Here is a 22,032-nt window from a genome sequence, read left to right as displayed (position 1 = left end):
TAGTTCCTGATGCGGGGGGAGTGCAGGTGCGAGTTTGGTAGGTGCGGACTTGTGTGATTGAATGCTGCGCAATGATGTATGCGGCATGATTGTGTCTAGTGTGGAACTGCCACTTCTAGACATTGGTGTGCGTGTGCAGTAAGGGTGCCGGCGTGTGATTGGCTGGAGCTGGCTGGTGAGCCTGGCTCCAGGAGTCTGGATGGGTCTGCCCTGGTGATGAGTGGTGAGATTAGCATGCCGATGTGAGGGAGGGGTGCACCTGGGACCAGAATAGGGCTGGGCTTTCCCCACATAATGCTGGCTCCGCCTCTGTGGTGCGACTGATGTCCCTAGCCTGGCCAGTGAATAGTGAGAGGGGCTGAGCACATCAAGAGTGCTCCAAAACCAGCTGCGACTGGTTTTCCCCCAACCTGCACCTAAAGACAAAGGTTTTTACTGTATAAAAAGGGGCTGTGTCCCCTTACAAAATGTTCTCTTCTTGGATCCTGTTGCGGAGGGGGACTGCTGCTGATGGGCGCCAGGAGGACCGCCACTGGGGATTGCCTCCCTGCCTAGGAGGACTCTGTGAGCTGGCTCTGGGCCCACCCTTGCCCCCCCCCCCCCCCCAACTCCTGAAGGACTTTGTGCTGGTCCCTGGACTTTTGGGACCCTAGCACCTGGAAGCGATTGATTTTTGCCTAGCGCTTGAGAGCGCTTTATTCTGCTAGCACTTGGGAGCGCTTTTGTTCTCAGCCAGTGCCCACCCGGCAGTTGCCCCGTTTATTTGCCGATTATTAAGTACCCTGGCAGGTGCCCACCCCTCCAGGGACCTGGTGCAGTTTTGTGGCCCCAAGCGAGTGCCCACCTCGCTTTATATTTAAATTGAAGAGGGAGCCTATCCCTCGTGTTGCCCCGTTTCACCGCCGCCAGCCCGGGACACCAAGTGACGTCGTACCCCAGGCCGCGCTGCGATTGGCTGCCGGCCCGAGGCGCGACCCGGAAGTACTGGGCCAAAGCAGGAAGCGTTCTGCCTCCCAGCGAGGCTCTCACGAGGGAGAGAGCCCCGCCCACCGCAGGAGCAACAAGAGCCCACCCCGCACCCCGGAGTGTCGCCGGTAAGCCCAAGCCCCAGGAGAGGAGCCGCCGCCTGAAGGAGCAGGTGGGGCTCCGGTGTCACAGAGAGCCCCAGACTGCAGCCGACTGGAGGAAGACGCCCAGGAAGCTCTCCGGCCTCAGCCATCTTCCCGTGAGTGCGCGGGGGGGGGGTAGAGAGAGAAAGAGGGGGGCCGTCAGGGCACATTGCCGGTGCCCGCCCCCCCCTCCATTGCTGCAGACTTGCGTGTAGGGCGCCTTGCTTTGTTTTAGAGCCCCGAGGCTCCCCGCCCACATTGTTTGTGTTACGAGCCCCGAGAGGCTCTGGGGTGCCACATTTGCTCGAGCCCAGAGAGGCTCAGGGGGACATTGTAATTGTTTAGGGCCACGAGGCTCCAGCTTTGGCCCCATTGTCTCCACAGCTGCCCAGCACTTAGTGGGCAGCTGCTCCGTTTAGGCTCCTGACATTTGGGACAGTCACTGGTTGTGGCCTAATGTGATTTCTGCACAATTGTTCTTCCCTGCACCTCTGAATGTGTTTCAATGAGTCATGTGCTCTTTCTCCTACACCGCTGAATGTATGTTTATGCATCATGTGTTTTTCCCTACACCTCTGAATGTTGTGATGCATCATGTGTAATGTTCCTATGCTTATACCCCTAAATGTATAGTGATACTTAGGTGGTTGTTTTCGCCTAGTACAGGTGTTGCTAGTGAGGTCCTGGTTCCCTGCGTGACATTTTCCTATGGTGGTTAGGGTTGGGTAGGTGGTACTTACCTGGTACAAGTGATTACTGGTTGTGTGCTTTATGTTCTATTTTGCGCTAAAGTGATTATTATTCTATGTAACAAGTGCTAATTCTACCAAGTACTAAATCTACAAGTGCATAGTCCTGACAGTGGCCCATGTGGCCCTGTCCTGTACATATATCCCCTGTAAATTCTGCCCGTGCCTGTTGGCACATTGTAAAGTGTGTGTTTTTTTCTAATGTGTTTTGTGTAATGCAAAGGCTATTTTTATACATAACCTTGTGTGGAGTTTCCTTTGTGGTGGGCCTTGGGTGTTGTTGCTGGGGGTGCGTGTGCAAACACTTAACTTACATAGCCTCCAAGTTTAGCCTTACTGCTCGTGTCACGTTACCAAGGGGGTGAGCAGGGGTTATCTTGGCGTGTAACTCCCTTGCCCTGACTTAGGAGTGGTGGTCTCTGACTGACTTTGGCGCAAGCCTTTGCCAACCAGAGATCCCATTTCTAACCACCTACTTTTTTTTGTCTCCCCCCTCACTGTTTGCCTAATTATTAAGTTTTTGCTTTCTCTTTATTGCTTCCTTAGTTCCTGCCATGTAATGCTACCTTTATCTCTCACTGTTTTGCCTCATTATTATGCTTATATCTTTTTTTGCTTCCTTAGATGCTATGTAATGCAACCTTTACCGCCTGTGTATATGTAAAGCGCTCTGATACACACGGGTCAGGCTAGCGCTAAAACAGCAAACCAATCACTTGCAAAACAAGCAAGTGTTGCTGGGTCTCCTGGAAGAGGCAAAGTCCACTGCCACACCCGCAGACATGACATCTCTAAGCCTGACTGACTGCCCCGCCCCAAGCCATTGGAATTAATGGAGGGTCTCCAACGCCTCCCGGGGCCAAGCCAATAACGGCCACAATCCAAATGCCATTCTGGCAGTGAGACACAGATCCTGCCCACCTGTGTGTTGTCACTGTCCTGCTTTCTGGCTCCAGGTCCAAGAAATCTTCGCCCAGCCAAAAGCATGTACAGAGCAAGGGCCATCCTCCCCCACTCCCTTAAAGAAAACCACAGATTTGCCCATGTTTGTCACGAGCAGCCACTCCAGTACAATTTATTGCTAGCTGCTCAGTGTTGCAGGCACTTGTTTTGTCAACCAGATTGGCAAGGCGACGCCAATCTACACCAGCTGCCCCTGGTGCAAGCCAACTGGCATTGCGGCCTAGTATTGTTAAAGCAAATGCTACACAGAGCCTACAGGCTGAGAATGTGTGAATGACTTGCCTGACTGTTGCCAGTAAAGTGCATCTACTAGGCGTGTCACTTCATCGCTTAATTTCTCTTGAGGTGTGTCTTGGGGCTGAAGCTCTGTGGTTGGCTGGCACGGGGACTGAGAGGGCACGGGCTGCAAGGTCAGGCCACAGTTGAAGGGGGTGACTGAGCAGGTGTAGGAGACTCCTAAACAGCATCTGTATTCGCTCAGAAGTGTTTTTTTCATGCAGACTTGCCGGTAGCAGTGGCACTTTTATTATTGGGTGCTACTCGCCTAGCTGTCTCTTGGGCACTCGCCCCCCAACTACAACTTACTCAAACTAGTTACTAAAGAAAATGAGTTAACTGGCTGGTGATTCAGTTTCTGGTGGCAGGCCGTGAGAGGCACAGCAGAGTAATGACAGGTTCTTCTGGCGCCTTAATCACCCGGTGTCGTCCTCCAGCAGTTCAGTAATTGCTGTGGTGAATTTCACACACAAACTTACAAACAATGCAATTATCCTGAACATATCAGTCAACGACTAGAAGCCAAAGATCTTTGCCAATCTCAGAAAAATACAATGAAGCTCTCTCTAGGCACTTAATGGTACCATCATATTGTTCTTTTTTAAGCGGATTCAATTAAATAATTAGGTGTGAGCGTGAAATGAAGGTGTTCCACCTTGGACAGAGGAGAAGGAATCTTACTTATGTTAGAACTCATACACAGCCATACAATACAGCTTGCTTACTATTTTGCGGAGCTTGTTTAATAGAAGGAATATTCAGTATGACCACACACACACTCGTGGCTACAAAAGGAAATACGCGGCGCATTTAATAACCTTTCTTATCATACACTGAATTGAGTAATAAAATAAAATACAATACATCATTAAATACTTGCAATACGTATGGTTTTGATCATTCCCAGTGGACGATTTCAATAACTTAATCATAGAACATTTGTTTCTTGCGGTGAAGGCTCTGAGCCGTCGGTTACAAATGGAAAAGACGGTTGAGAATTATTAGTTCTAATAGCACGGTTCATTAAAAACATTGAAGCTCTGCTGAGAAAAGGCAGCTACTATTGTTAATAGACACAGTCTCCCGACCAAGAAATACTGATACAATAATTAAATAAAACCATTTTCCCTAGGCAACCTATCAGCTGCCATGCACAATGAGGTATTAATACTCACTTCATCCCGACCCACTGGAGGTGAGTTTCTAAAGGTGACCGACGCCCGTCAACTACTTACACTGGCCATCGATGAATTCAGTCTAATATATCCGTTGTCCGTCATCGATCTTTTAGCGGCTTCAGTTGTCCTTAATAGCAGCATTTCCGGGTCGCCTGACAACCAATCCCATGGTTGAACATATTCCTGTACTCGACTGGAAGTGGGAAGGACTCGTAATTGTGTAAAGTGACCTGGGATTGGAGTATTTGCGTAACCTCGGCCAATCCAAGCGCTGCACAGAATCCAGAAGTGCACATTCAGAATTCCCACGTGTAGCTGGGGTGTATAAACACGCAACATTCTCGTAGTTGGAATCGGGATGGATTTGTCTGCCGAATGAACTGCAGCGAGTCGGTTACCAATGGGACGGTGAACTTTAGCCGGTAGGTTACAGCCGATCTCGTTCTGTGCAGGTCTTAGTACTTTCACCCTTGTTTGAAGATGGAGGGAAGAGGGGTGCGGTGCACTGGTCCGGTGGCAACAAGAGTGGAACTTTGTGCTGGAGGGGGCTGACACGCCAAGCAATGTTGGCGGAGCTAGTCCTCCAAACAATTTGGGGTGGAGCCAATACAACAAAATAGTGACCAACCTTATTTTAAACCAGGAATCTCCAAACTTTTCTGGAGTGAACTACAACTACTTCTGATCTTTGAAAATCCCTTTGAGCTACCGAAGGCTAAGCAACTCGTGCATTGTTACCAGAAACCGCCGCTCAGTTTACTTTAAGGCTACTGTACATGAAGCCGGATATTATGGTTTCATACCTGGGATCCAGCGGGTTACCAGCAACCTCGACCCATAAGTTAATTCACAACACACTGGCAATAAGCTCTGTGGTCATGTTTTGTAATTCTCTAGATTAGTTATCTCTAGTCCCTAACATCTTTCACTTCTCAAAAAGTTCTTCCCTCTGGTCGATGGACCATTAGTTGAACTAGTTGATGGTGAAATGACAGTAGATTTCAATATACTTACACATTGGAAATGATCACAGAGTCGGGATGAATTTTATAGTTTTATCTCAAATTAATTTCATGTGAACCACTTGCACAGTACAGAACAAACACTGATTATTCACTGGGAGGAAGATTCAAATAATCAAAAAGCATTCATTTATACTTTGCAAAGACCCTGCATGAAAATACTAACTCTGATTGGACAGTCAAAGGGAGTTGATCATCACACTATGCTTGCATATTACTCTTTTCATTTAATAAACCCATCCCCTTAATTCTTTATTCAAACTTTATTTCCCACCCACATTCACAATGTAATTATCACAAATTATAAAAAATCTGCCGGTTCCCATGCATTTCAGTGGATTGTCGTTCCAGTTCGCAGGAAAGTATCCATCGAAAACCTTGGACGATGTTCAAGTTGACCGCCTCTTTTAGCTTGGTTGCACTACGCATTTGCGGTAAAACGAGAGGGAATAGCTGGGTATTACCAATCGGCTCGGGGGAGAACATGGCGGCCAGTGGTTAGCAGGTCGTGGAGGCTCCGACGAGTCAGGGTGGGTATTGCTGTGATATTGCTCAAAACGGCAGTTTAAACCCACTATACTACCTGAAAACATATGCTGCTTAACACCTTGCATCATAGTTTATTTAATATTCAATATTTAACGGTCGTTTCGAGAAGGGAGGGGAAAAAAAACCTGAGTCTCACCCTTATAAGAAAACGTGGGGCGAGACGAAGGTAGCTGCGGTGAAGACGAGGGTAACTCGGGTTCTTCTTCGTGCCATAGCTCCACTGCAAATTCTCCAGGTGTCTGGGTACTCCTGCGTGCTTCCCTGGATTGACGGTGGAGGTGGTGAAGCTGGTTTCTCCCGGGGCGGCCGCTGACGAGTGGCTCAGCGAGAGCCAGAAGGAGCAGGAAGAGCAGGAGGCGAGGGTTGTGTTGTAGTCGCGGGCAGCTCTTGGCATGTGCGTAGAGCAGCAGCAAGATGCCTCCATAGTGGCAAGGGCAGAGGTAGTGCTAGCGTCGGACTCAAGCTCCCACAATTCACCAGGAGTGCACAGGGAACAGGGGGAGCAAGTGGAAGACAAGCAGAGTTGCCTGAAGGATCAGAATCGGAGCTGCAAAAGACAGTAAGTGCTGCTCAGGTGTAGGCAAAGGGGCTCCAGAAGGGGGTCCCGCAATAAAATCTTGTGGCAAAGGGGAAACAGCAGGTACCTGGTCACTACCGCTATATGCTTTAAGAAGCACAAGCAAAAAATTATCTTGTGACTCATTTAATCATTTTAAGACAGATGATTTAGGTCACAAGGAATTCACCCTATGTGCTCGGCCAACAGGAACTAAGTAAAGCCAGTAAAATCTAAGTTTAAGAAAAATCAAAAACGATTTTACCAAATCAACCTAAGGCAAAACTTACACCCTCATTAAAAAATTACTTTAAAGTTGTGCCCAGCACTTTGATATTAAAACCATTAGACTGCATGACGACTAACAAAGAGAGCAGCCCAGAGGTGTCACTCCAGAACCGGGAAGGCATATTAAGCCCTAACAGGTTCCATTTACTTGAAGGAGAGTCAGAAGAAGGGGGACCAGAGGACTCATAATGCCAGATGTAAGGGACAAGTTACCAAATTTGGTTACTCAGACCATAGACAGGACTTCCCCAAAGACAAACCAAATTATGGCAAAGGAGCTGGAAACACTGTTGCATCAAGAGATACCTTAAAGGATTGACCAACTCCCCTAACAGTCCCACATCTGTTACAGTCAAATCAAATCAAATCAAAAAGTCTTTTATTCGATTAATCATTTTGATAATCATAAAAAGTACACAAATTGTTTAAAACACATCATCTTGAATAAGGCGCATTATTGTTATTACAATACATTATTACAGTATAAATTAAAATAAATGAATGAATGAGAAAGAAATACATTGGGGTTCGCAGAACGTGATAAATACAGATATACAGATGTTCAAGTTGGGATCAGTTCTATAGCTTTGCGAGTTGATAGGCTTAATTTCAAAAACATAGCTAAGCTTTTTGCCACATATTGAGTATCAAGCTGTTGTAGCGCTAGAAACGCCGGGCGACAGGTCCTCAACCCCATCTGGCGCAGCACTGGTAAAACCCAGCGCCTACGTATTTCAGTGTAATAGTGGCAAAACAATACTGTATGCATGGTTGATTGCGAAGATACTTTATCACAAGGACATTTCCCCAGATCATGAGTCCAAGTTGACATTTTTGGGAAAGAAACCAAACGAAAAAACAAATTAAATCGAAACCTGGTTAATAAATACCTTTCGTGATTAGTTATGTAATATGTAAGGTAAGGCTGTATGCCTGGTGACACTTGAACCATCAGAATATGTACATTAGATTGCTTGGAAACTTCACCAGACAAGCGCAATTCCCTTAAATGACTAAGACATAGGTTTTTCAAGGATTTTCTGCTTATCCCACTGATAGAAGATGGCTCGATAATATACTCAGTGAGATCCAGATCTTTCAGGAAGTTAACCACGTACGCCAGCCACGGGATGTTTTTCCAAGCTGACATCTCTAAACATTCAGAGATCAGGGCACGTGTAAGATGACATTGTGGTTTGGACCAAACACGATGCCACAAGAGTACAGGTTGGCATTTGATGTAATCTACCAAATAGTCAATCCCGAGCTCAATGTGACATCCATAGGTGGGGGCACTCTGTGGGAGGGCCAGCAGATATTTGGTAAAGACATTTTGGACTTTTTGCAGTTCCATAACATTAGCATAACCCCATACCCCAGCTCCATATGTGGCGATACTCTGACATTTGGCTTGGAAGATCTTAAGGAGCGCTGATGGAGATGGTTTACCCAATTTTCTGGAAAATGAAACAAGGGCAGAGGTAGCTCGTTGAAAGAGTAATTTTCTGGTTACCAATGCCCTTTTCCATGTCAGGTGGTCGTCTATTAAGATACCCAGATAGGGGTATTCCCTCACACGTTCCAGTTTGGTGAGCTCGATACAGAGATGTTTGGAACTTCTTACCTTGGGCCCGGAGTGCATGACGAAGGTCTTGGTCTTGTTCACCTTTAGCCCAAGCGAAAGCATGTAGGTACAATATTTGTCCAGCTGTTTCTGGAGCTGTACTAGGGTCCTAGCAAAAAGTACAGAATCGTCAGCGTAAAGTAACGCTGGAATAGGGCGATGATTAATGGTAGGTAGATCCTGACTCCCTTCTAGCATGGCTTCTTCCAAACCGTTAGTGTATAAGTTAAACAGGAAGGGAGCCAGGACACAACCCTGCCGTACTCCACGAGTTACTGGAAAGGAGGATGTTAACTCTCCACCCCTACCATATCTTACGCAAGCCGAGGCATCTGTATAAAGCTCGCGCAAAAATTTGATGAGGGGAGGATCAACACCCAACTCCTCCAGAATGGACCACAGCTTGACGTGAATTACGCAGTCAAACGCCGCACTAAGGTCGACGTAGACCATGAATAGGTTGCCCCGTTTTACTCCCACATATTTCCCAATAAGAAGGGTGAGATTCAGAGCCTGTTCGACAGTACCCAGTCCCTCCCGGAATCCATATTGGAGGTCAGTAATGATGTTCTTTTCTGCCGCCCAATCCTGTAAACGTTCCAGAATTAGGCGACCCGCGACCTTACCCAATGAATCCAGGAGGGAAATGGGTCTGTAGCAGGCGGGGTTGTTTCTTTCACCCTTCTTAAAAATTGGAAGGAGTATCGAGGAAGACCAAGAATCCAGAAGGCCGATGTTTAAGACTGCGGCCATCAGCTGCGTGATGACTGGGGACCATAGTTCCAAGTTACATATAAATATGTCAAGCGGTGCACCATCCGGGCCCGGCGCTTTACCTGTTTTAGAGGAAGAAAGTGCACTTATAACCTCTCCTAGGGTAAAATGAAGATCAATTGGATAAACCCTTTTTGTTGGGGAGTCGGTTATTGAGGTGGATTGTGCAGAGTGTTCCGGGGGTTGATCACTAAAGATCTTGGAAAAGTGAGACACCCACTCGTCGGCAGTCACGGCCACATCCAGGTGTTGGTGTGAGCTAGCCTCCAGCAGGAATGGGGATTTAACAATCTGCCAGAACTGAATGCTGTCCTTACTCTGGCAGCTCTCATGTAATTGGGCCCACAGTTTATTTTTATGATCTTTTTTGCAACTCGTTTGGGCCTGCTTGTATTCTGTTCTTAATTTAGCTACAGTATCTTTATCTCTATTTGGGTTGTGTAGCTCTTTTTTTAAAGCGGTTAGGGCTTTCCGACAAGCCGTGTTGAACCATCGAGGCTCAGAGTGATTACCTGTATTGGGCTTTCGGGTTAATACCTTCTGGATGGTATTGAGGATTTCTCCGAAGCTAGTAATAATTTGCTCATGGGAGGAGTCCTCATCGAGACAGGTGGAAATCCAGGGGAGAGCCTTAGCTATGACCTTACTTGAGGTAACTGATGGGTCAACACTTGACCATTTCACAGAGTAACCGTTTGTTTTATCCATAGTCAGTGCTTTTTGGGTCAGCAAACTCTTCTTCGGTGTATTGGGAGCAGTCGTAGGTAACTTGATCTTAATACTGTTAGGAAAATGATCGCCGGCTATTTCTGAGCCTGTAGTAAATTGGTTAAGCGTACCCGTTACAGGATAAGAACATAGTATAAAATCTATGGTGCTACGACAACCCCTGCCATGAAAGGTAGGTCTAAATTCCACAGGTGGGTTTACGAGTTCATTTGCGAACATCACTTCTAGGGACATTAGGCTATCATTAAAAGAGTCTCCTACAGGGGTATGGGTAAAGTGGGTCAAGGGGGAATCATGTTCATCTAAGAGGCCACAGACAGTTTTCTTATAGTTAGGGCACAGTTGTACATTAAAATCCCCTCCCCATATTACATTGCTCATAGCTGATGGATACTTAACACGTTGTTCAGTTATATACAAAGAAATATCAGACACAGTCTTTGCACAATCTGCTGGTGTTAAATTGTTGTAAAAGTTTATAAGAGTGTAAGATGTACCATTTTTAAAAGTGAGCAAAATAATTTGATAATTTGGTGTAGTACGTAGAGTTATGGTTTTTTTTTGCTGCTAAAGTGTTAGAAATATAGACCACAAGGCCCCCCATGGGTCTACCATGTGTTGTTGGACTGGCTGGGGAGTGAAGTGTTATGTATCCTGGTATATGCAGTGGGTTAATTGTCCAGGTCTCTTGCAGGCAAATTATCTGATGCGTGATGACAAAGTCTAACCAAGGTGCCAGTACAATCTTGGATCGGAGACCTGCAACGTTCCAGAATATTATTGAAACTAGGTGGAACGACGGGGTTTCAGTACCATACGCTGGGCATCCTATATGCGAAGGAGTCTTAGTTATTGCGCATGGATCGAAATTTGGAGAGAGGGACAGGATGTCACCTTGCGTGTTACATATGATAGCGGGACTGGGCTGAATATCAGCGCCTTGACAGAGGTTTATATCATCTGTGGCAATTGTAGCTAATGTGGTTAATGGTGACTTTATTTGAGTCGATGGACTTGGGAGTTGGAAGGAACTTACAGGCGGCAAGGATAGAGGGCTGGAGGGGGATATATTCCTGTCTTCCAAGACGGTGGAAAGTGGTGGTCAGTCCACCATTTCTAGGCAGTCAAACCTATTATAAGTAGGGACGCCCCCCCAATCTAGGTATGGCATGTTATCTCTACCTCCTTGTCCTGCCCAGTTTGACCAATCCGAGTTACTATTCCAGTTGCCTACCTGGGTCCAGTTCCACTCGAGGCTTGGTTGCATGGGTTTAGCTGGAGGATAGAAAAAGGCTAGTCTTTTAGTGCCGATTCCCTCAGGGGATGTTTGGGGACCCCAAGAGGAGATCAACTCGACAGTTTGGGGATCCTCAAAGTTTATGATTATACAATCTCCTGGGATCGTTTTTCGCTCCCTCCCTATCCACGGGACTCTGCGTACCGAAACAATTCTGTTATTAGAATATGGAGGAAGTGGGCGATTCAGTGACAGCCAGTGGATTATTTTGTTTTTTAAGGACCATCCCGGTTCTTCAGAATTGGAACGCAAAACTGGGACCCCGGTCATAATGATAATGTACGGGGTCGCTTCTGGGGGAAGGTGAGCAGGCCGGGCTCCGTTACGTCTTGTGTTATGAGAGACGTTTTTTGAGGCTGGGGTTTTTGTCGAGGATTTTGCCGGGGTTGTTGTGGTTATTATGACGGGTTGGGCCTTTGCTACAGAAGGAGCAGGACGTGAAGAGATGGAAGTGTTTTTAGCTGCGTTATTAGTTGGTATTTGCTGCGCTGGTTTGCTAGGTGATTTGGTGGAATTCTGGTGAACCACCGCTGTGGTGGTCGCCACTTTCTGTGGTTTGGATGTTTGCAGAGAGTTGGTTTTACCTGCATTTTTAGGTTTTGAATTTTGAGGTTGAGGCACTGGGAGTGAGGGTGTTGGGATTATGGTCAGACTTTTCTGAACATTTAAGTCATTTGTTAATGAGGCTAGAGATTTTAGAATTTTCGAAAGTGTTAACTCAATGGGTTTCAGATGTAACTTAATTAAAGCCTCTATGGACACCAAAGAGAAGGTCTCATGTGTACTGGGAGCCAGTTCGCTATGTAAATTGCCACTTGGGTTTTGGTTAAGTGTGTCTGACGAAAGATTTATTATTTCAGGCGCTGTGGTAAGCGTTGACTGTTGAAACAGTGCTGGGTAAGATGGGGATAAAGCTGAAGGAAGGGGGTGATCTGAGGGGGGTATCAGGGGATCCTGTTGTATGATGACATTATTGTGGGAGGTTTTTTTAGCACCCCTTTTCACTTTCCTCTTTTTTGGAATGGCCCCCTCCCTCTGACCCCTTACATTTAAGGAGGGAGAAGAAGGAGAATCCTCCTCGGGAGGGATAGTAAAGAGAAGTGGAGTTCTCTCGAGTGACGGGGGAGTATGTGGTGCAGAAGAGGGTGAAATGTGAGTAGTGGAGAGATCGATGGATACTGATAAATCCACTGTTCCAGGGACAGTATGAGTCTCCAGCTGTAAACCAGCGTCTACGGAGCGTTGCGGAGTTTTGGCTGCCGCCAGTAGTCCCAGGGAGGAGCGTCTGGCTGCGGCCAAATCCTTGGAGACTCTCCTTTCAAGTAAAAGAACACCTTGATTTATGGCATCGTTTGCTTTAGCAATAAATTGATCTATAGGCCCTTTGACCTGTGCAGCATGGGTAGGCTTGGTGTTTCTAGTAAGCCTAGGTGACATGATACAAAAATTAATAAGTATAGCGCTAAGTTAATTAACCGGAAAGTCGGGGTTTACAATACAAGTACTACAATGACAGCACAGAGGATACGCTATCAAGGGGGTGGCCCAGTCCAGTCTTACCCGGTCTTGAACGGGCTTAAACGGGCCCGCCCTTGGCCCGGGCTTCGCCTCGCGCTTCGTCCCGCGCGCGTCCCGCGTTGCGTGAGGGACTGTTCGCTTTATTGTGATCGTACTGGGGGGCGTGGCCGCCGGAGGAAGAGGCACCAGCTGTAAGGAGTAGAGGCTGCTGGTCCTCGCAGTCCCCCGGTGAAGGCAACAGGTAGCTTAAAGGTCCAGCGCACGCTGGGAGCGTGCAGGCTGTCCGCCGAGTGCGGAGAAGCTCCCACCAGCGGCGCGACCTTACCAGAACTGCTTGGTTGTTAAAATGCACCCTCCGTGTGCAGCGATAATGCTTCCTCCTGAATGGCAAAAGCGGGTTTGGTCAAATGAGCGGCACCCGCGGAGCGGGTGTCGCGAAAAGTAAATGGAGCTGATGGGAGGCGTGGCCGCCGGGGGAAGAGGCACCAGCTGTAAGGAGTAGAGGCTGCTGGTCCTCGCAGTCCCCCGGTGAAGGCAACAGGTAGCTTAAAGGTCCAGCGCACGCTGGGAGCGTGCAGGCTGTCCGCCGAGTGCGGAGAAGCTCCCACCAGCGGCGCGACCTTACCAGAACTGCTTGGTTGTTAAAATGCACCCTCCGTGTGCAGCGATAATGCTTCCTCCTGAATGGCAAAAGCGGGTTTGGTCAAATGAGCGGCACCCGCGGAGCGGGTGTCGCGAAAAGTAAATGGAGCTGATGGGAGGCGTGGCCGCCGGGGGAAGAGGCACCAGCTGTAAGGAGTAGAGGCTGCTGGTCCTCGCAGTCCCCCGGTGAAGGCAACAGGTAGCTTAAAGGTCCAGCGCACGCTGGGAGCGTGCAGGCTGTCCGCCGAGTGCGGAGAAGCTCCCACCAGCGGCGCGACCTTACCAGAACTGCTTGGTTGTTAAAATGCACCCTCCGTGTGCAGCGATAATGCTTCCTCCTGAATGGCAAAAGCGGGTTTGGTCAAATGAGCGGCACCCGCGGAGCGGGTGTCGCGAAAAGTAAATGGAGCTGATGGGGGGCGTGGCCGCCGGGGGAAGAGGCACCAGCTGTAAGGAGTAGAGGCTGCTGGTCCTCGCAGTCCCCCGGTGAAGGCAACAGGTAGCTTAAAGGTCCAGCGCACGCTGGGAGCGTGCAGGCTGTCCGCCGAGTGCGGAGAAGCTCCCACCAGCGGCGCGACCTTACCAGAACTGCTTGGTTGTTAAAATGCACCCTCCGTGTGCAGCGATAATGCTTCCTCCTGAATGGCAAAAGCGGGTTTGGTCAAATGAGCGGCACCCGCGGAGCGGGTGTCGCGAAAAGTAAATGGAGCTGATGGGAGGCGTGGCCGCCGGGGGAAGAGGCACCAGCTGTAAGGAGTAGAGGCTGCTGGTCCTCGCAGTCCCCCGGTGAAGGCAACAGGTAGCTTAAAGGTCCAGCGCACGCTGGGAGCGTGCAGGCTGTCCGCCGAGTGCGGAGAAGCTCCCACCAGCGGCGCGACCTTACCAGAACTGCTTGGTTGTTAAAATGCACCCTCCGTGTGCAGCGATAATGCTTCCTCCTGAATGGCAAAAGCGGGTTTGGTCAAATGAGCGGCACCCGCGGAGCGGGTGTCGCGAAAAGTAAATGGAGCTGATGGGAGGCGTGGCCGCCGGGGGAAGAGGCACCAGCTGTAAGGAGTAGAGGCTGCTGGTCCTCGCAGTCCCCCGGTGAAGGCAACAGGTAGCTTAAAGGTCCAGCGCACGCTGGGAGCGTGCAGGCTGTCCGCCGAGTGCGGAGAAGCTCCCACCAGCGGCGCGACCTTACCAGAACTGCTTGGTTGTTAAAATGCACCCTCCGTGTGCAGCGATAATGCTTCCTCCTGAATGGCAAAAGCGGGTTTGGTCAAATGAGCGGCACCCGACATCAGCAATACAGTCTTTAACAGAGAAGATGAAGAGTAGGTTCCTGGTTTCAGAAGAAAATCAAGCTGAAATCAAGATTTTCTGTGAGAAAATGGAAGTCAAGCTTGACTCACTGGAAGCTAGAGCCAAAGCTTTGGAATCTACAGCGGCCGAGCTAACAGTAAAAACCGAGGAAAATATAAAATAACTCACTAGAATAAAAGAATGCAAAATCTGTTTTCAGGAGAAGCTAGAGTCTATTGAGAATTCTCAGAGAAGAAATAATCTCTGTTTACTCAAAGTACCTGAGGGAGCGGAGGGCAATAACATCAAAGAGTTTGAGGTGAAACTGATTAAACAATCTACTCAAATTGACTGTTCAGAGCAAGCCCTTCTGGCTGATATCCAGAGGGTACACAGAGATCCGTTTAGATTAAGCCCAAATTAAACTAGACCCAGAAAAATTCTGGTCCACTTCTTAACCTATAACTTAAAAGACGAAATACTGAACAAAGCTCTCAAGAGGAACACACTAAGCGCAGAAGGGATAACTTTCCAAATCAGGTGGGATGTTTAATCAATAACCGCATCTAAACAATGGGAGTTAGGAAAGTTATTAGATCCCTTCAGGCAGCCAGGTGCAACAGTTCATGTCACATTTCCCACTACATTAAAAGTAATGTTCAATAATAAAATGCGGGTATTTAAGCGGGTGGAAGAGGCGGAACATTTTCTACAATCTATTTTGGGTCTTGCTAGTGGATCAGCAATTCGTTAGCATAACTAGCCTATCCCTGGTTTTTATTCCTTAGTTTAGTTTTTCTTTTTAGGATCAGGAGAGGATCCTCTAATTAGTTACAGTAAGCACCATTTTACGTTCAAATCAAAGAGCTACAGACATCTTAACCGTTCTGGACGCCGAGAGGGAAGCCTCAAAGGCCAGGGTTGGGCCATAAGAGAAAGAAGTCATGTATCCCCTTTGTGACCACAACTGGTCAAAATCATGCACAACCCCGTAACCATATTGGCTATCAGTAAATATGTCACTCCAATTTTTTCCAATTTTGCATGCTTGAATTAAAGCTATCAATTCGGCTACTTGTGCAGATTTTACTCCAGGTAAACAAGATGCTTCAACAACCCCAGTCAATTTGCATACAGCATAGGCTGCACCCAGTCCACCTTCCTTAAGTCTTAGACAAGAACCATCAACAAATAACTTGTGTTCTGGCTCTTTCAAAGGTTCTTCCTGTGTATATGAGGATATGGCTTGGTGCACATTTCAGTAACGCTTAAACAGTCCTGTTCTGCCTCATCTTTCACTTCTTCCCATTTGGGATCTGGTAATAGTGTGGTTGGATTCATTATAGTACATCTGATTACTGTCACATTTTCTGCTCCTAGAATTATTCTTTCGTACTTAGACATCTGACATGGGGTAAGATGCTGTGTTCGATTTCTTGTTAATAAAATCTCGACTGAATGTGGAACATATACCTTTACAGGATGTCCCATCACAATTGACTCACTTTGTTCTATGCTCATACAAGTAGCAGCAACTGCTTTTAAGCAGCCAGGTAATGCTGAAGCCACAGGATCCAAAGTAGCTGAAAAATAGGCTACTGGACGTCTGCTAAATCCGTGTCTCTAGATTAAAACTGAGAGTGCACAACCTTCTCTTTCACAACAGAACAGTGCAAACACCTTTGTATAGTCAGGCACTCCTAGAGCTGGGGGCCTCACATAAGCAGCTTTGTAATTTCACAAAAGCTTCTACACTTTCATCATCCCAACAGATTGGGTCCTGTACCCTTTTTCATGTCATTTGCTAAAAGGCAAAATCCTACAGTCCATTGTCTACAGTATCCTACCACCCCAAGAAACATTCTGATCTCTTTCTGAGTTTGAGGTAACTGCATTTGTCTTATTATTCTGATTCTGTCTGTGGTCCCTTTCCTCACTCCTCTTTCTATTTGATGACCCAAATATTTCACTCCTGTTTTGCAAAGGTGGATTTTTTCTGGAGATACTTTGTGTCTTCAGTCAGCCAAATGATTTAATAGTGCAATTGAATCAGTGACTCAATTATCTCTGCATTTTGATGCCACAAGTAGGTCATCCATATATTGCACTAAGACTGAATTTCAGGGCATGACTAACATTTCTAGACACTCTTTCAGAATCTGATTAAAAGTGGATGGACTCTCCGTATACCCTTGAGGAACTTGATTCCATGCCAAAATACGATCCTCAAATTCAAAAGAAACAAGCATTTGCAATGCAATAGGTCTCGCATTAATTATGTTTGAGCTATTGGCATTGCTAAATATTGCAACACCAATTGCTGCAAAAGTCCATAAATTGTAGGCCAAAAAAATGTGTATTTATTTTTGTAGCAATAGTGGCATGCTGCGCTTTATATGAATATGTTTAAAGTAAAGTGCGCCATACTGCGATTACTACAATAGTTAATTGTGGATGCGTTAACAATTGATGTATGCACTGATGTCTGTGGTGTGTGCCTGGTGGAAGCGTGCACCGACGGCTGGTGCTGTTTGTGCCTGGTGAAAGTGTGCACTGACAGGTGTGGTTGTGTGTGCGTGTGGTTGTGTGTGGTTTTGTGTGTGAGGTTTGTGTGTGGTTGTGGTTGTATGTGTGGTTGTGTGTGTGCAAAGATTAAAATAGCATGGAGCACTCCTAGAAATTCGCTTATATGAACTATTTGAAGAACATTCCTGCATGGGCCTCGGTTCCAGGTGTTACTTCCTGGGGAAATTATCCTTTAAAATTATGAAGGGAGAATATTCTGGCTGTAAAAGAAAAGGTATGTTATCCATATGTTGGTCTTGAGATACCACCAGAAATGATCAAGTTCAAGCTTATTTTGGAAGCCAGGATCCTTCAAGCCAAAGATGTAAAAGCAACGTTCGAGTCTTTGCATAGCTAAAACACATATACAGAATGGTAAACAAAAACAAAAAAAACTTTAACCTGTTGTCAGTAATACTCAACGGGTAGTCTGTAGGTATAGAGGAAAGCATTATGCTCACGCCTCCTTTGTCACAAATCAGGACAAGAACATGATCTGCTATGCAGTCAGGGTGGCTGTGACGATTCCCATTTGAAAATGATGCCTTCTGCAGTCAAAGAATGAACAAGGCTTACTCTCTAAATAGAGATTTTTCAGTTTCTCTAATTTGATATTGTTTGTGAATTTTGCCCCGATGCTTGTGAATGAAAGGCGCATGAAGCGCAATAGTCACGTATCCTAGGAGGTCAAACGTAAGTCCAGGATGGCCAGATCCACATTAGATTTTCACATACAATAAATGTAAATGCAATGAATCTGAAGGTAACTGTTACATGTTTTTTTTAAAACTGGGATGAATACAGTCCTCTTAGACCAATGCTGGACATCAGATTTACTCACTCCATCCTATCATGACCCCTTTCCAGAAACCTGGGAAGTGTTCACCTGGAGGCGGCTTGGCAGAGAATTCACTGACATTAGTGGCTCTCCCACATATGGATTTAAAGCGCCTGCTAAACGTTGGCGCTGTAACAGCAATAACTACTTTCATCAGTGTCAGACTTCTGGAATATGAACGTATGGAGCGAGAATGAAATCTCAACGCTTCCTAATTCACATTGCAACTTGACTGGGCGAGAACAAGGCTTCCATCCAGTGTTAATCAAGCAGCTGACCGCATGTTAGAGGCATAAAACTCGAGAAATGTTCTCCATATTTCCTGTCTTAACATCGTGCGTGTGTTCCACAGTGCATACACTCTTCCACTTAAAGCCCTGGTGACACCACGTCAATGTTACTGCTCCTGAGTTTTAAATAGAGAAGGGAAATCCAGAGAGAAAATGACTTCAAGGCTTTCCCTCACTGGCATAACTCATGCTGTAACTTGTCCACTGGTGAGAAGTGTGAGCGGCGCACATGATGTGCCTGCTGTCACTGCAGTCCGCCTGTGCCAGGGCACAATGCAGAGCCCAAAAGAGACCTGTTTCGAGGCCACCTTTAAAAACCAGCCGGTTCTCATCACCGGTGAGACCCGGCTCACTTAAAGCCCTACTTACAGTTTACTTGATTGTAGAAACTTCCATAAATATCATCATTAGACTGAATTCTTTAATCAAAAAATGCCTGCTTAGTGAAGAAGTTGTTCCGTAATCTCAGACTGCATAAAATGTTTTCATCCAGTGCTAAATGGATATATTGTGAACTCACTACTTTTTCCTCACCAAGAAGCACTGTGTGTGACACACTGTGCTTCAGCACCTTTGTGTGCATCACATGAACTCTCCGTTTGATTACAATATGCCAAATATATATATAAATGATCTACCACCACTTTAATAAAACGCAGTTTGGTGTATAAGTAAGTAAAAAGCTTAGTTCGATTTCATTACATAAGAAATCATAAAAGCACAAAGAGCAAAAGAAGGATATGTACATACATGCATGAATGAAATTTAAAATAGGCATTACATCAGATGGAACATAATTCATTTGCAATAGTCCCAGATCTATTTGTTAAAAACATAAGCTAACATTTCATGTAGATGGCAAAGCTGGTCACTGCCCTTTGAAGGCCCCGTTGTGTTTTTGACATAATCACCGCATCGTCGGCGTATAATAAGAGGGGATAATCACTTTGGTCTCTACTGAGATGTTGGCCCAAACTATTTATATAAAGTGTAAAAAGAAAAGGGGGCAGTATGCACCCCTGTCTGACACCCTTTTCAATCGGGAATTTGGCCGAACACTACCCCCCTTCTTCCCAAAGCGCACCCTCACCCCTGCATTCTTGTACAATTCCTTTATAAGCAATAATAAAACCGGGTCCATCTTAAGATCTTCTTCTAAAGTAGCCCATAATATGCTGTGGTTAACGCAGTCGAACGCTGAGCTCAAATCTACAAAGGTGAGAAAGTTTCCCCCTTTTAGCCTTTGTATATTTGTCTATAAGTAAGGCCAGGTTCAGTCCCTGCTCTATGGTTCCCTGTGGAGTAGGGGGTTGGGCGGACCGGAATAACAGGCGGGGAGGCCGGATATAGTGTGCTATGGTCAGCGACTTTTATTGAAAGTTCAGGGCACAAAGTCTTTAGGATCAGAGTTTTGATGGATGAGTCCCGGGAGGGAGTGCAGGGCTGGGATAGCTGGGATGAGGGTCTGGCGTGGCGGGGTTGTCTTCTGCTGGGCCGATGTCGTCTTCGCGAAGATAGGGCACTGGCACTCCTTGGAGGCATACAAGGGAGAGAGAATACAGGGCGGTTAGTCCAGTGCAGCAAAGGACTGTTGAGTAATTCCACCTACACCGGGGAGTGAAGGGATCGGAAACCGAACGTGAGGAAGGGCCGGTAGGGTAGGATTGTAAAAGGCAAGCAAGAGAGGGAATGGGAAGAGGGTGTTGCGTGTGACAGGCAACGGTGCTCGGGTCTTTTATACAGTGCCAGTGATAGACTTCAATATACAGTGCTTGGTGCTCGTGAGGGTCTCTATACAGTATTTTACAGCTAAATACAGAGGGAACACGGAGAAAGGATAGAGTGTACTCAAGTGCCCAGCCGCAACTCTCCTGCGAGTTGCGGCCGCTCTCCAGCCACCTCCTGAGGACGCCACCAGTCTTCCGTCCAGACGTCCTCCTCCTCGTCCTCGTCTCTGTTCTTCTGCTCCGCTCGCTGTCGGTGGTTCTACGCCTGCCTCTGTCTCCTGCCACGAGTCCGCTGCTTTGAACGCCTCTCCTTCCTTCCAGACGGCTTTTCTCTGTTCCGGGCTGGTTTCCGGGAAAGCGCTTCCGGGGTCGGAGGCGGTTGTTTCCGGTTCCTCCAAATGGTGCCTCACTTCCGGGGTCAAGGGGGATCGCTTCCGGTCCTTCGGGCTCGGCGGTTGTTGCCGGTTCCTGTAGGGGAAGAGAGAGAGGAGGAGTCCGGTTTGGAAGGGACGCTGCACGACCCGTCGCGGAGGTCAGGGACCCCTGGCTTTGACGTCGCTCCGGGGAGGTAAGGGCAGCTTCTTCTCCACATCCCCTTTCCCTAGCAGTCTTTCTTGTAGGGTTTGATGGAGGTGGATAATGAGAGAGATAATCTGCATTACCCTATTCCAGCCCCTTTCGGTGTAACGTTTTGAACCGAAATGGCTGTAGAGAGAGAAACCACCGGAGGACTCGGTCGTTGTGGCCCCTGTTGCGGGCCATCCACTCTAGTGGGGTGTGGTCAGTGTATAAGAGAAACTCACGACCCTCCAGGTAGTACCGAATGCTTTCTACGGCCCATTTGATTGCTAGGGCCTCTTTTTCAACAACTGCATAGTTCAATTCTCGTGGGAAGAGTTTCCTACTGAGGTATAGGATCGGTTTTTCGACCCCTTTCGGATCTTTCTGTGACAGGACAGCCCCCAAACCCTGATCGGAGGCGTCAGTCTGCAGGATGAAGGGCTGTGTATAATCGGGCTGATTAGCACTGGTTCGGAAATCAGGGACTGTTTGAGTAGGTTAAAGGCTTGTAACCGCAAGGGAGAGGAGTGTTGCAGCTTCTCTTCTGTTCTTGTGGCCTTCTTCAACAGGTCGGTCAATGGTGCCGCGGTTTGGGAGAAATTGGGGATAAATCTCCTATAATATCCCAGCAAACCGAGAAAGGTACGGAGTTCTTTACGGGTTTGAGGGAAGGGTATGGCTTGAATGGCCTTGATCTTGTTGTCTTGCGGACGGATGACCCCTTCACCCAACAGGTATTTCACGCTTTGTGCCGCTAACGTGGTCTTGGCGGGGTTGATGGTGAAACCATGATTCCCAAGGGAGTTTACTACGGATTGCAAATGGTGTAGATGTTGTTCCCAACTGTCACTATAGATGACGATGTCGTCTAGGTATGCCCCGGCATATCTTGAATGGGGTTGCAACACAAGGTTCATAGCCCTCTGAAACGTAGCCGGAGCTCCGTGAAGCTCGAAGGGCATCACCTTGTACTGGAACAAGCCCTCAGGGGTTGAGAACGCAGTCTTTGGTTTGTCTTCTTTTTTTTAGGGGGATCTGCCAATAACCCTTGCACAGGTCAAGGGTGCTTATATACTTGGCTTTGCCTATGTGCTCCACCATCTCATCTACGCGGGGTAGGGGATAGGAGTCGAAAGCAGAGATCTTATTCACCTCTCTGAAATCGATACAGATTCTAGTAGAGCTATCGGGCTTAGGAACTAGAACGATGGGCGAGTTCCAGCTGCTGCTGGAGGGTTCTATGATGCCCATCCTCAGCATCTGGTTCGTCTCTTCTTTAATGATGGCTCTGCGTGCTTCAGGGATACGGTAGGGCCTTTGTCTTACTGTTTTTCCCGGTTCTGTGTGGATGAAATGTTCCACTACGGTGGTGTGTCCCGGTAGGGATGAAAACACTGTTTACATAGAGGATAAGGACCGTCTGAGGTCCTGTTTGTTTCTTTCAGGCAGGTCTGAGTCCAGGCAACCTTCAAAAGGAAGGGTTTGTATACCGG

At 47.2% G+C, this 22,032-nt stretch overlaps 2 protein-coding genes across 4 annotated transcripts in view; one reads left to right on the top strand and one right to left on the bottom strand.

Moving 5' to 3' along the window:
* Nucleotides 1–4,405, bottom strand: part of TAF5L (TATA-box binding protein associated factor 5 like) — a 184,640-nt gene extending 180,235 nt beyond the window's left edge. Inside the window, exon 1 of one of the 3 annotated variants that reach the window (XM_086927067.1) lies at nt 4,333–4,405. In XM_086927067.1, the coding sequence (XP_086783193.1) occupies nt 4,333–4,377 (45 nt within the window). In that variant the 5' untranslated portion in view covers nt 4,378–4,405. Of the gene's footprint in view, nt 1–4,272 lie in introns of all 3 variants that reach the window. The other 2 variants (XM_086927069.1, XM_086927068.1) reach the window with 2 other exon arrangements.
* Nucleotides 4,406–4,559: 154 nt separating this feature from the next.
* URB2 (URB2 ribosome biogenesis homolog) overlaps nt 4,560–22,032 on the top strand; it is a 966,667-nt gene continuing 949,194 nt past the window's right edge. The window contains exon 1 of the mRNA XM_086927065.1: nt 4,560–4,697. The gene's annotated coding sequence lies outside the window, so the exon portion shown is untranslated. The remainder of the gene's footprint in view (nt 4,698–22,032) is intronic.

The sequence above is a fragment of the Lissotriton vulgaris genome, chromosome 6, assembly GCF_964263255.1.
Source record: "Lissotriton vulgaris chromosome 6, aLisVul1.2, whole genome shotgun sequence".
Lineage (NCBI taxonomy): Eukaryota > Metazoa > Chordata > Amphibia > Caudata > Salamandridae > Lissotriton > Lissotriton vulgaris.
The sequence above is the reverse complement of the archived record's forward strand: the minus strand, read 5'-3'. Positions and strand labels throughout refer to the sequence as shown.